We start from the raw sequence: 14,459 nt of genomic DNA, 5'->3' as shown, positions 1-14,459 counted from the left end.
CAGAATCTCAATCTCAATCTCTCTCTCCCCACCTCTCCCTCTCCCCTCCACCTTTCTCTCTCTCTCTATGGGGAGATTTATTATAGGAATTGGCTCACAAGATTATGGAGGCTAAGAAGTCCCATGATCTTGCTGTCTGCAACCTGGAGATCCAGGAAGGCTGGTGGTGTAATTCAGTAATTCAATGTAATTCAGAGAAGACGGATGTCCTAGCTAAGCAGAGAGCAAATTCACCCTTCTTCGAGCTCTCTAGTCAGGCCATCAGTGAATTGGATGTTGCCCACCCACATTGTTGAGAGTGACCTTCTTCCCTCAGTCTAGTGATTGAAATCCTAACCTCTTCTGGAAACACACTCAAAAACGTCCAGAAGTAATGTTTTACCAGCTATCTGAGTATGACTTAGCCCAGTCAAGTTGACACAGAAAATGAGCCATCACATCACTCTAGACCCATGAAACCACTAAAAGCTCCACTGGTTTCTCTATACTCCAACAGACCTCTTCTTGGGCCAAGCCCCAATCCTAGCACACAACCAAAATCAGTGACTATCTCCCATGGGGCAGTGGGGGTACAGTCCTAAAATGTTCTTTCTCCCCATTCTATAGTTTTAGTCTACCTGTCTTTGCTTCTCCAGTTCTCTGATGCCTTTAAAATGTGGTTTATTTTGGTCATTTGTCCAGTTGTGTCAAAATGTCAGCAGCAATGGTGCTCTGCCATGACCTATCACATCTGTCTTGGAAGTGGAAGTTACATCCTTACGTTAAAAACCTACACCTTCGGGCGCCTGGGTGGCTCAGTTGGTTAAGCGACTGCCTTCGGCTCAGGTCATGATCCTGGAGTCCATGGATCGAGTCCCGCATCGGGCTCCCTGCTCAGCAGGGAGTCTGCTTCTCCCTCTGACCCTCCCCCCATCTCATGTGCTTTCTCTCTCATTCTCTCTGTCTCTCAAATAAATAAATAAAATCTTTAAAAAAAAAAAAAAACCTACACCTTCATACACACACACACACACACACACACACACACACACACACACATGGAATATTACGCAGCCATCAAAAAATGAAATCTTGACATTTGCAACGACGTGAATAGAACTAGAGGGTGTTATGCTAAGTGAAATAAGTCAATCAGAGAAAGACAAGTATCATATGATCTCACTGATATGTGGAATTTGAGAAACAAGACAGAGGATCATAGGGGAAGGGAGGGAAAAATGAAACAAGATGAAACCAGAGAGGGAGACAAACCATAAGAGACTCATAATCTCAGGAAACAAACTGAGGGTTGCTGGAGTGGTGCGGGTGGGAGGGATGGGGTGGCTGGGTGACAGACACTGGGGAGGGTATGTGCTATGGTGAGCGCTGTGAATTGTGTTAGACTGATGAATCACAGACCTGTACCCCTGAAACAAATAATACATTATATGCTAATAAAAAAAATCCTAAGTATTTAGTAATATAAACACACACACACAAAATAAATAAAATGCTCAGTGTGTGATAAGCAAAACCAAAACAAAACAAAAACAAAAACACCTGTACCTTGATACTATGTACTGTACGTACCTGCAAGGCCAGGTTTCAGACCTGGCTGCTTATTGGTTTCATACATTTTCAATATAAAATTGGGGATTCCTGCTACAGTTTTTCCTTGGTCTGACCGGACACCTCCTTTTAATGCAGAGTGATACACTCCTCGGGGCATATTCACCATTTCCTGCTTCACAAGAGATGTAAAAAATTCCTCCAAAGCTGAAAGAGATGAAAGGAAATCAGAAGTAGAGTAAATATAGTATGTTAGGAGAGAATCAATCATTCATTCTTAACTCATATATGCGTGTGCGTGCGTGCGTGTGTTAAGTATGTATATGCTTGCCCAATCATTCATTCTTAACTCATATATGTGTGTGCGTGTGTGCATGTGTAAGTATGTATATGCTTGCCGTAGATACTTATACACACACAGATACAGAGACATAGGAGCAGTATTTCAAACCAAACTTCACAAAGTAAACAGGGAACTCTTGATCCCCATCCCTTTCTTAGTCTTCCCAAATTAGAACACAGCACCCAGTTACTCAAACTTAAAAACGGAGACATTCTTAATTCCTCTCTTTCTCCTACTTCTCACAAGTAATCCATTAGCAAATCCTTCTAGATCTACCTTCAAAAATATGTCCCAGATCCATCCATTTCTCTCCATTTTGCTGCTACTTGGCCAGTTATTATCTTCTCTCTTCCTCATCGGGCCAAATTTAAAAACTAACTTGGTGTCTTCTCCTCAGGACCACCCCCACAAACCATCCTCTGCCCGGAAGCCAGGATTTTATGTCATTGCCTTCCCTAACACCTTCCAGTGATTCTTCACCATACACGGAATAACATTATTGCTTAACATTTCTACTTATTATAGACAGAAATATGGGCTCAGAAGACAATAGGATACCCAAACAAAATACTTGCTAAGACTATAGGTTCATACTCAAGTGTTATTTTTCCAAGGACCACCAGAGGCAATGCAGAAACAAAAACAACACACATATGAAAGCTAAACAAATGTGTGGAAAACAAAAAAGAAAACCACTGTATGTGCCTCTCATGGGAACAAAAAAGAAGGGTCCACCTGACAAAACTGGAATTTCATTCTTAGTAGATTGAAAAGTCTGCGTTAAATGACCATGATTAAATTAAAGGCAGCGAGTGCTCAATGGAGTATCTATCATGTGCCCAGGTCTGTCATTCCTATATAGAACCTTCGCAGAAGCGACCATGCTTCTCCATTCACAGCCCGGAGAACACCTGTGTGGGATGTTTTCCATTTACCCCTCCAGACCCACCCTCTGCCCTCTCAACCCTGCTCAGTGACCTGGAGGAATGACCTTTAACAACTGCATCCACAGGCTCCCTTGTCCTTTGGCTTCCAGTTGGCTTTAACCAATGGGAGACACTTGCAGGAGGTCAGAGGGTAGAAACAGAGTGAGGTCAGGGCATGTATTCCCCAGACCCCCTCCTGCAGGACTGCTACCAGTTGCCTGCATCCCTTTTCTGTAGGGCCTGACCCCCACTTAGGCAGCACTAATTATGACACAGATGCTCTCCGTAATTCTCCAAACTGCTATGCCCCTTCCTTACCTCTTCAGGCCCAGAAGTATTAACCACTCTGGGATGAGGCACCACTGCTTGTGAATTTCCTTCAGCCCTGACCACACAACTGTCAAGAGTCCCTGGACTCCATCTGAATGTGCCTTTTCTGTCAAGACCCTGATCGATGCATCATCTAAATGAAAGAAATGAGTAACATCCAATTGCATCCAATATGCATGCACATGTGTGACTGCTTCACACTGAGTGTTAGTACAGACTCTTCAGAATGTAGCAAAGAATCACGTTTGGGAGGACAGAGGAGCTATGGTGAGAGAAGATAATTTCATGTCTTCTCTGAAGGGATTCTATTTTGGCAAAAAGCTCACACACATCAGGAGGTAAGTACGCATCTGCGCATCCACTAACTCAGGAATGCAAATTTGTCTACTTGTCAAGTTCTTCAGAGAGCTAAGGATTCTCAAATTAACTCCAGACCCGAAAATAGTTTAAATGAGGGTATGATACCATGGGTATAACCAATACATACAGCACCATCTTTCCCCAACCACTAAGCCAGCGACTAGGAATCTTTCTGCTGCTTCTGAGCCGGGCCCTGTCCCTCCAGATGACCAGGTGAGAATTTAAAAGAGCTGAAAATTTGTAGAACAGAGTGTTAGATATAAATTTTTAAAACAACCCCAATGTCCTTTAACAAGTGAGGAGACAAACTGTGCACATACCACAGTGGAATACAACTCAGCAGTTAAAAAAAATTGAGATAGGCCAGTATTTGGATAAATATCAAAGACATTATGCTGAGTGAAAAAAAAAAAAAGTTAAACCAAAAAGTGTATATACTATATATGGAAAACACCACCACCAACAGCTGGAGAAACCCTAATAGGTCTATACTTTGGTTACTTGCTTTGTACCCATGGGAATTTCCTGGTTGTAATAACGAACTAAGGTATGGTGAGATGTTGTGCAGCGGGGTAAAAGTACACGGGAACTCTCTAAAGTGTATTCGCAACTTCTTTTAGGTCTAAAATTCTGTCCAAATAAAAAGTAAATAAATACCAGTAACATCCCCACTTAAAGTAACGCCAATTACTGGATTCACGCTGCAGCTGCTGTTACGTCTACTTAAAAGGGCAAGAAGAGAAGAGGACCGGGATTCACTCACACTCGGTGCAACTGGGTTTTCTGGCTCGCTGGCACTAGAGAGCTCCTCTACTCTCCACCCTATACATTTTAGGGTACATATTCCTAAGGCTCGTGCTTTCCCCTGGTTCTTTTTTGACTAGTCCGGTCACTGCAGGGAAAGTGAGGCAGAGAGAGAGAACTCTGCCCACGGGGACACGGTTTGCCAGACACAGGCGGCATGTACAGCAGCCTCATCTGAGTCTAATTACTGAATTTTCTCAAACAGATACAGTTGCTGAACTCAGAGCCTCCCCTTCTTGCTCAGGGAAAGGCACTTGAACAAGGCACAAGAACAAACGACATAGAAGAACAGGTTACTGGCCACCACATCCTGAGAGGAGAGAAGCAAATGCATGCCTTGACCACACCTTTTCCTTTTTCCAATACAACAAGACTGGAGGGAAGGACCCACATCACTAGGAACAACGTCATTTATTTATTTTTTATTATGTTATGTTAATCACCATCCATTACATCATGAGTTTTTGATGTAGTGTTCCATGATTCATTGTTTGTGTATAACACCCAGTGCTCCATGCAGAATGTGCCTTCTTTAATACCCATCACCAGGCTAACCCATCCCCCACCCCCTCCCCTCTAGAACCCTCAGTTTGTTTCTCAGAGTCCATCGTCTCTCATGGTTCATCTCTCCCTCCAATATCCCCCCCCTTCATTTTTCCCTTCCTTCCCCTAATGTCCTCCCTGCTATTCCTTATGTTCCACAAATAAGTGAAACCATATGATAATTGACTTTCTTTGCTTGACTTATTTCACTTAGCATCATCTCCTCCAGTTCCATCCATGTCAGATTAAACTCTAAATGGATGAAAGACCTCAATGTGAGACAGGAATCCATCAAAATCCTAGAGGAGAACATAGGCAGTAACCTCTTCTACATTGGCCACAGCAACTTCCTTCAAGACACGTCTCCAAAGACAAGGGAAACAAAAGCGAAAATGAACTACTGGGACTTCATCAAGATAAAAACCTTTGCACAGCAAAGGAAACAGTCCACAAAATAAAGAGGCAACCCAAAGAATGGGAGAAGATATTTGCAAATGACACTACAGATAAAGGACTGGTATCCAAGATCTATAAAGAACTTTTCAAACTCAACACCCAAAAAACAAATAATCAAGTCAAAAAATGGGCAGAAGACATGAACAGACACTTCTCCAAAGAAGACATACGAATGGCTAACAGACACATGAAAAAATGTTCAACATCATTAGCCATCAGGGAAATTCAAATCAAAACCACACTGAGATACCACCAGCTCACACCAGTTAGAATGGCAAAAATTGACAAGGCAAGAAACAACAAGTGCTGGAGAGGGTGTGGAGAAAGGGGAACAACGTCATTTAAAAAGCCCAAAAGAACTTTCCCCTCTAAGGCGATTTTGGGATACAGGAGGAACTCTGGATAACAGTTATTTCCTTCCTAGGACTACTAAAACAGCAGAGGGGTCCTAGACTCTGAAGAGCTTTCCGGAAATGGGGAAGAACAGAAGAGAGGACCAGGGAATAAATCTTTAAGGCTTGTTCTGGACATCAAGAGAAAAGGAAGGGACAGGAGCTTTGTCTAAAAATAGATAATATATTTTTGCCTGAATTCCTCAGGAAATCTCTATGTAGGGTGAAACCAAGGGAAAAAATGTCCCCTAGTATAGGATATTGAGATTATGATTGATCAGATAACATTTCTTGAGTGTACTGAACTTAATTTTCAGAAATTGACTTTATACATCCATATATATTTAAGGTAGAATTGGGACAGAACAAGGTAATAGATGCACGCTCGGCAAAATGTTGGCTAAGACTGAATTAGAATAATTAGATATAATTAGAATAATTTCTTTAAATGTCAAGGACCTGTAAGCTTTTTATCAAAATGGAATGATCATACAATTTAATCCATTTTTCAAACCATTAATTTGCAGCTCTCAAATATTGATACCATCTTTGGAATAATTCTAAAGAAAGAATAAATTCATAAATGAAAGTACCCAATAAGTCTCTGAAGAGTCTAACCATCTTTTCATTTAGCTTATAGAATAAAGAACTATTATTGGAGCCAGCGACTTGAAGTCCCATTGCAAATTGGTCTCGTAGAATATAGCTTTTGAAATGAATTTTAATTTCTCACTGAAAATGGTTGTTTAAACTAGTTTTCCGGTTCAATTTTCTTCGACTCTAATGCTTTTCGGTGTGTTCTGAACACCATCACTACCGCAAGCAGTCCCTCTACAACAGATGGATACATTGTGCCTTGCAGACAGAAAGTAAGCTCTAATTAAAGTAAGCTATCATACGTACACATCACAAAAGAACACAATCAGACAGGTAAAATCCCTGAAAAATGCTGGCTTCCCTGCCACTACATAGGAGTCACCTGGTAAGACCAAAGGAGCAGTAAGTGACAACAGCTTGAGATAGCAAGAGCCAGGAACAGAAAGATCCACATCCTTCTCATCGCCCTCATCATCTTCATCTTCATCTAGCTCATCGGGAGTAGGGATTTCCGGTCTTATCTGAAATGACAGAGAAGGCAATACTAAACCATTATGTAAAATCTTTTCCTTGCACTTTTTATGTCGAGATTTAAAAACTGAGTTAGACTCATTACACTGTAATGTCAAAAGACCATTGAAAATTAATTTAAAATATCTATTCATTTTCAGATTAACTGAATGATAAACTCTATCTTAGTAGATACAATCCCAGATCCATGTAAAGAACTAATGGTAATATACTAAGAAAATTACCATAAGCCAGGGTAAGCAATGATTATTATAGAACACTAATAAAATTTTACACCATCTGACAATAAAATGCAAACACTGACACATTCAATATATTGAATTTCTGTGGTTTATAATTAAATATTTGCCTTGTCGGAATACTTCTTTTTTAACTTCTGATTCTAGCCCTATCTCTATGGCAAAGCTTAAAATCTTCCAGTAGAATATATACTAGAGATCAGGAAAGGACAGAATGCATTAGTTGACTTTCGTTTAGACTTGGCAGTTTGTTGCTATAAAATATAAAAACACTAAAATCTGTAACTGGTAGCTACACTTTACTGTGTCAAATTTGCAATTTGAAGATTCTGTTTGAACCAAAAATTTAGGTTTGTTTGAACCAAAAATTTGAAAATGTAAAAAGATTACCACTATTGCAGTTTCTACAAGACACAACTGTCAAGCAATTAATTAAATTTTTAATACTTTCAATGACACACCATCATAATGCCCACATGGAGATAATTAAGCATAAGGGGAGGAAATCAAAATATATAAAAGTGGTTGCTATAACCATAAAGTGCCAGAACCCAGTCATTACCATTAGCCTGTCTCCCGGAGTTATTTTTAGAAATAATTAACAATTCCTGCAGACTGCCTTCTTCATAGGTCCCCAAAGCACTGTTCCATTTAGGAACTGCACTGAGTCAGGATTCTTGCAGGGGGATAAAAGAAAACAGAGAGGAAATGCTTCTCTTAAGTATAATAACCTCAAATCCAATGAAGCCTTTCAACCATAACTAGTGTTCTCTTCACTAGTGAAGGAATAAAAGCAACCTGACTACCCGAGCACTTTCCAAGACATGATTTAATTCTGATTCAATATTGAGTATCTAATTCTCAGAGGACTGCGCCAGCCATAATTACAGAGATAACAATAATGTATGCTCCACATAGGGTAAGATAGCATTTGTGGGTATCAATGCTTACTGGAGAAACTCGGGCACATCCACAACCCTTTCGGCTCTCACAAGTGGGGGTTTTCCAAGTGTCTCTGGTCTGTGTACATACTGTCAATTGGCCAGGTTTAAAATAACTCCAATCATCAGGAGTTATTTTAGAGATCCTAACCAGTCCCAGTTGCCTAAGAAGATCCACAAAAGGAGTTGGTCCTGGGTTCGTTTGCCTTGCTTCCTTTTTACACATATTTAAAATAATATTTGAACAGCATACAGGGGGAAACAGACAACAATGTTTAGAGCCCGAGACTACACGGGTAACGCCAGCTACCACACAAGTGTATCAAAGCACTGGGAAGCTCTGACACATACCCTATGCACAAATGGCAGGAGATTTGGGGAGTTGGAAGGTAAACATGTAAATACCATGAAAATTCAGAGGGCTGGTGAGGATAAAGAGGAATCAGAACCCTCCTACTCTGCTGGTGGGAATATAAAATGGCTCAGCCCCCTTGGAAAACAGTATGGCAGTTTCTCAAAAAGTTCAACAGAGTTACTGCATGGTCCAGTTAATTCCACTCCTAGCTATAGAACCGGGAGAAATGAAAAATATACAGTCACGTAAAAACTTGCATACGTGTGTAAATGCACTATCCATAATAGCCCCCAAATGGAAGCAACTCAAATGTCCATGATCTGATAAATACATAAACGACATGTGGCTTATCTACACAATGTTATATTATTCCACCATACAAAGGTGGGAAGTACAGACATGTGCTAGAGATGAATGCACCTTGAAATGATTATGCTAAGTGAAGGAAGCCAGCCACAAAAGACCACATACTATGTGATTTCATTATAGGAAAGGTTTGGGTTAGACAAATTGAGGGACAGAAAGTAGATTAACAGTTGCTTAGGGCTGTGGGAAGGGAAAGGGGTGATGGGGATTGACTACTAAGAAAATGTTCTAAAATTAGATTGTGGTTGCTCTGTGATTAGCTGCACAGATCTTTGAATATACTAAAATCACCGGATTGTACATTTTAAATGGGTGAATTAAACGTAATGAGAATTATAGCTCCATAAAGCTGCTGAATAAGAACAGAAGAAGGGAAAGAGGAAGGTTGGAAGGAAGGCAGGTTATAAGAAGGAGGTAGTAGAGGAAAGGGGTGGGGGGCAGTGGAAGCCGGAAGCTGTCACCACCTTCAGAGGGATCTTAGCTGGTGGAGGAACTATGGCAAATGACCAAGTGCTTCCAATTCCAGAATTATTTAGTGTAAAAGGGATAGGATTATTTTTGCACTTATTTTAGCCCACCCAGTCTTTCAGTTCAGTCAACCTAAATTACTTAAAATGAGTCACAGCACCCAAGCCATCAATATTTCTTAGAAACGATAAAGAAAGACCTACTAGGTTGGAAATAAAAAATAATGATCCACTCATCTATCTTATGTTGTCTAATTTTACATTCACATAACTGGATGCCTATATTAATTTATCTGCCATGTGGTAAAGAGCGTATGTCTGCATCTTACATATGCATATATTTTAACAAAGAAACTACAGATGTACTGTCATTTAAGAAGAGCTGATATAATCTGCTGACTTAGAATGGTGTGATTTGTGTCTTCAAAGGCGAGTTAATTCTCCTGAACATATTCGCACTTATTGTTGGACCTTGGTTTCATTACATTTCCCTCTTCCTCTGCTCATCCCTTAAAGAAATATTTGTTCCAGCTTCTCTATGCTAGCCCCAGGCTTTTCCCTTGCTTTGTGTGTAATGACTGAATAAGATGAATGTGCACACAACTAAGAAAAATCAAGAGAAGTCATATAAAAGAATACCTTTAAAATTATAACATTTTGGTAATTATATTACATTAGCTACTAAAACATCCAGGAAAACTGCACACATATTTAAAATACATATACACACGCGTGCGCGCACATGTACATACACACACAACTATACCCTTCCAATTATAGCTAAGCTTTGTTGAAAAAACTTAAGTGGAGAGCCAAATAGAAAATGATAAATTACTTTTAGAATCTGCTTCAAATTGAATATTGGAAAGCTTATCCTACAAAATGCCTCCTCTACGGGTTCTGAGCCAGATAACCTTTTAACCGTATTTTCTTGTGTATAACCTATGGAAATCCAGGAGTTTGTGCATAAACACAGGATTTTATTTAGAACACATCAAGTATCTGCATAAATTTATTTAAAAAGAGAAACAGCTTCTGATGAATGCAGTGACATTCACTTAAATGAAAGCCAAACAGGTTAGACCATATTAATACCGACCCAGGATACAGAATGAGTTCTCTTATATTACTCACTTCTAAAATTAACTCCAGAAATCAATAACACAATCTATCTTAAGATCTCTAAAACAAAAAGTTTAATTTTTAAACAACTAAATATTTTTTTAATGAACCCAAGTGAGAGACGAGAATCCATCTTCTACCTAAAGGTTCAGCTGTTACTGATTGTTTCACCAGAATATCAATTCTCTGTATTTTGTTTGTTTTTGTTTTGTTTTATTCGGTTGGGGGGGACATTAAAGAAGGCAGAGAAGGATAAATAGCTAAGCAGAACAAAAAAATACAAACTAAAGGAGAAAAATCATTTGTGTCCATTTTTAATATTGGAATCAACAAGTTCTCAAAAGAGCCCCCTGAAACTTTTTGACCAACTTTAGAGTTGCATGTTTCAAGTGATTAACAATGATGCTTTTACCAACCAACAAAACATATGGATTCATTCAACTTTCCCAGATTATAAAACGGCCTAGTACTTAGTGTATGTCCAATAAATAATTGCTAAGCCGATGCAAGTGCGAAGTGTCTATCATTAATAATCCCACAGAACTTCCTAATAACAAACCAATGACAAGAAACATGAGTTAATTGATATTCAAATTCCCTCACTCACATGGTATCTTATTCAGCTCCACTAATCATTGACATTTTCCATCCTACCTTACCTGTAATGTTTCATTCAACCCTAACTGATATCTGCCACTCCTCTAACATCTTTTGTTCTATTAACCTGTGAGCTTTCAACAAGTTTCACGGCTTAAATTGATGCATCGGTCAACAAGAAATCTATGTTTAGTAATTTTAAAGAGACCTAGTACTTAAACAAAAGTAGCTGAATTATCCACAAAAGTAGCAACGTTGATAAGGATACAATGTATCTTTCTGCTGTTTCTTTCTACTTGAAATTCACAGCACTCTCATTAAAAGATTATTTCACAAGTTTCCACAAACGGAGACAATGTGGATGTACTTCTACTGGAAAGGTACAGAGGTAACCTTCAGTTTTGTGAGTAAGCCTTGGTGCAGAGTGAGTAATCTCTGACAAGGAAGAATCTTTGGTTTTTTACACTGTAGAAGACCCTACCTGGCAGGGACTTTCAAATCATTGAAAATATGGTTTTATAGAAGATGAGCCTCAGTTTTACCTCACTGCTAACGACTACCAGACGGAGGTGGGGACCTGACTCAGTTGTATCCTTAGCTTTTGGGGGCTTGTTTGGGATATGAACACATTGACCATTTGCTGTACTTTTTAGTCCTTAGGTATTCAAACAGCCAAAGGGAAACTCAGTCATCAATAAAAAGAATGCATTGTGCAGCCCTGAAAGCAATAATTCTCCATGAGGAGACAGGTTGTCTATATCAGAAACTGGAGGTCAAAGATGGACTCTTTTAAATCACTTATGTCCCCTCATCTTAAACCTAATTGAGAATATCCACTAGAGTGAGCCATTGTTACTCTGGCAAATAAGCCGAATCCCAGAAGGGGGTAAGGGTAGCAAAAAGGTTGAGAAGCAAGGCAGAAAAAGGATAAATTTTAGAGATTTCCCTTACAGTTCTTCACATTCTAAAGTTGAAAACCCAAGCATATTATAGAAACCCCAACTCTATCACTACCCTTTAAATTGGAAGGTATAAAGAGCTGTATTTATGGCTCCCCAGGGATCAGAGAATATTGAAGAATTAGATTAAGAAAGTATCTAATATCTGCCTGAGCAGAGCACTTACCTGAGCATAAACTAAAAAGCACAATCAGAAACTGAATAGAACTACCAAAGTAGGAACAAATATAAACATATCAATATGTAAAGAGGTAGAGACCAGTTAAGAATATGTGGGAGTTATTTAATGAAACCTACTACTCCAGAGGGAATATTTCATGAATAATAGCTAAAAGTAAAGGTAATTATTACGCTGTGATCTAACTTAGCAATTGCTCATTAAATTAATAATAATAAAAGGTATCTCTGCAGGTGTTGTAGCCAATTTACTGGTAGTTTGCATACAAAATTTACAGGTAGCTTTTTTTCCCTTTTTTAAAAGAAGTATTGCTGGTCACCATAGTGCAGTCTGAGTCCCATCGTTTTTAATTTTATGAGTCACAGAATACCTCTCATTGTGATAACCACACAACAAGCTGGCCAATCTGTGTTTGCATCCTCAACATGAGTAATCCTGCCTGACCTAGGATTTGGTTTCACAAGAGCCTTTTATCGGTCCCTCCAATTCAAGTCTTTCAACACAAGTCTGCCTTGTTCCTACTGGCATCTAACCTCTGCGTAAACTGAATCCCAAAGAAAAAGTCAACCCATTTGAATGCCTTAGGGTACCAAGAAATTTGTATCAAAACTTCTTAAGCCATTTGACCTAAGGACAGATTCTGGGTAACATTTCACATAACTTCTAACACAATGTTTGCCTTACACTCCAGAGACACTCAAACATTTGTATGCATTTGAATTAGCAGCAACACAAAATGTGAAATCGTACACTTAGCTCCTTAACATTACCAAATAATTTAAAGCTGGTTCTGTCCAGCAGATATTAGAAAAGGCTGTATGTTTTTAATCAATCTTGGGATGCCTGGGTGGCTCAGTCGGTTAAGCATCTGCTTTTGGCTCATGTCATGATCCCAGTATCCTGGGATCGAGTCCCGCATCGGGCTCCTTGCTTGGCAGGGAGCCTGCTTCTTCCTCTGCCTGCCGCTCCCCCTGCTTGTGTGCGCGCTCTCTCTCTCTCTAATAAGTAAATAAAATCTTAAAAAAAATAAAATACATTAAAAAAAAAAAAGATAGTGTACCACAACGTGTTAACCCTTAAAAGAGATACTTTCCTCATCCAGTTCCCTGGGGCTAACCTATATGTCTTTTTATACTAAACTAAGAAACAGATTTTTCTGGATGGGGCATCTCAATTTTGTATCACAAATAAGGATCTTTGGCTGCACAGGCTGTACCAACCTTAGTCGATGTAGGGCCATGCTTGGATTTAAAGTCTAAGATGGAATACCAACTGGGCAAAGCAGTTGCTATGGGGACACAGATCTTCTGGACCAATAAGCTAGGGGCCTGGGCATGCAGTCCTATACCCAGTCACCTACAGAGACTTTGGGTGCACCATAGGTGGTTTCCATCGGCCTCAAAGAGATTTAAATTCATTATCTGTGAGGTCTAAACCTCTATGGTCTTTTACGGGTTAAACAAAAAATAAATATAAATTCTTATTTTTTATAGAGCACATATTTAGAGTTACATCCATCAGGTAAAAATCTTCTAAGAGAGGAGATACACATAAAGTTATAAAACCCAGGCCTACCTCTTCAGGCAGATGAAGAATGGTGTTTTCTCCCGCACGGAAGTGTGACAAAGATTTATATGCGGCATTTGCCACAACTGGGTCCTAGACAGGGTACGAGTAAGACAAACAAAAGAAACAATACACGTTACACATCAACTCTGGAGGAACGAAGAAAATCTTCCCACACCAACCTCGAAGTTCTAGAGTCAGTGCTTTGGAAATGATACTCAAGCCTTGCTTACTGTGTCCCGACTAAAAATAGAGAGAAAACAGCGGTGGGTAGAGAGATCAGAAGCACTCAATTTTTATCCTAGTTTGGACATTAAACATAAAGTAACTCAAAATCGCTCAGGTTCCCCGTGATGTGGTAGGGTTGGTTGGAAGGAGTATGAGGAAATGGAGTCTGACAGGTTGGAATTAGGTTCTGATTCCCCAGCTACCACCCAGGAAAGTCAGCCCTTGGGGATCTCAGCCCCTACACTCTTGAATCTAGTAGTCTAGTAGAACATCACTGACAGACACCCTCTTCTCTGTACTCCTTGATTGGAAATGATATCTAAAAAAATGAACTGGACTTTCTGTTTGCTTGATGTACTTGATGGTGGGGGAGGGGCAAAGCAGGAAAGGGGAAGGGCCATTAAAAAAAAATGACACAACGACAGCAGTCTCTCTTCCCATCTGTCAGCTTCACAAAGTAATGAAGTGCACTTCATGACAAAAATGTGTTAACGGGCATAAATTGAGAAGAATTTCTAAAACCTAAACTCATTAATGTCACAATTCTTTTAATATTGTGAAGCCATCATTTCGAGTTATATTTTTTATTTCAAGAGTCTTATTTCTTTCTC

The 14,459-nt window shown here is 39.4% G+C and overlaps 1 protein-coding gene across 5 annotated transcripts in view; it reads right to left on the bottom strand.

Moving 5' to 3' along the window:
- The window catches only part of FOCAD (focadhesin), a 307,583-nt gene that overhangs the window by 101,154 nt on the left and 191,970 nt on the right, over positions 1-14,459 (bottom strand). For all 5 annotated transcript variants that reach the window (XM_025887857.2, XM_073880862.1, XM_073880859.1 and 2 more), the window contains 3 exons: positions 13,630-13,713; positions 6,682-6,820; positions 1,570-1,755 (listed from right to left, as the gene is read on the bottom strand). In XM_025887857.2, the coding sequence (XP_025743642.1) occupies positions 1,570-1,755; positions 6,682-6,820; positions 13,630-13,713 (409 nt within the window). The remainder of the gene's footprint in view (positions 1-1,569; positions 1,756-6,681; positions 6,821-13,629; positions 13,714-14,459) is intronic.

Source organism: Callorhinus ursinus, unplaced genomic scaffold (assembly GCF_003265705.2).
Source record: "Callorhinus ursinus isolate GAN/ISIS: 27379988/994484 unplaced genomic scaffold, GSC_fseal_2.0 scaffold39, whole genome shotgun sequence".
NCBI lineage: Eukaryota > Metazoa > Chordata > Mammalia > Carnivora > Otariidae > Callorhinus > Callorhinus ursinus.
Note: the sequence above shows the minus strand (reverse complement) of the source record. Positions and strands in the feature narration are given on the sequence as shown.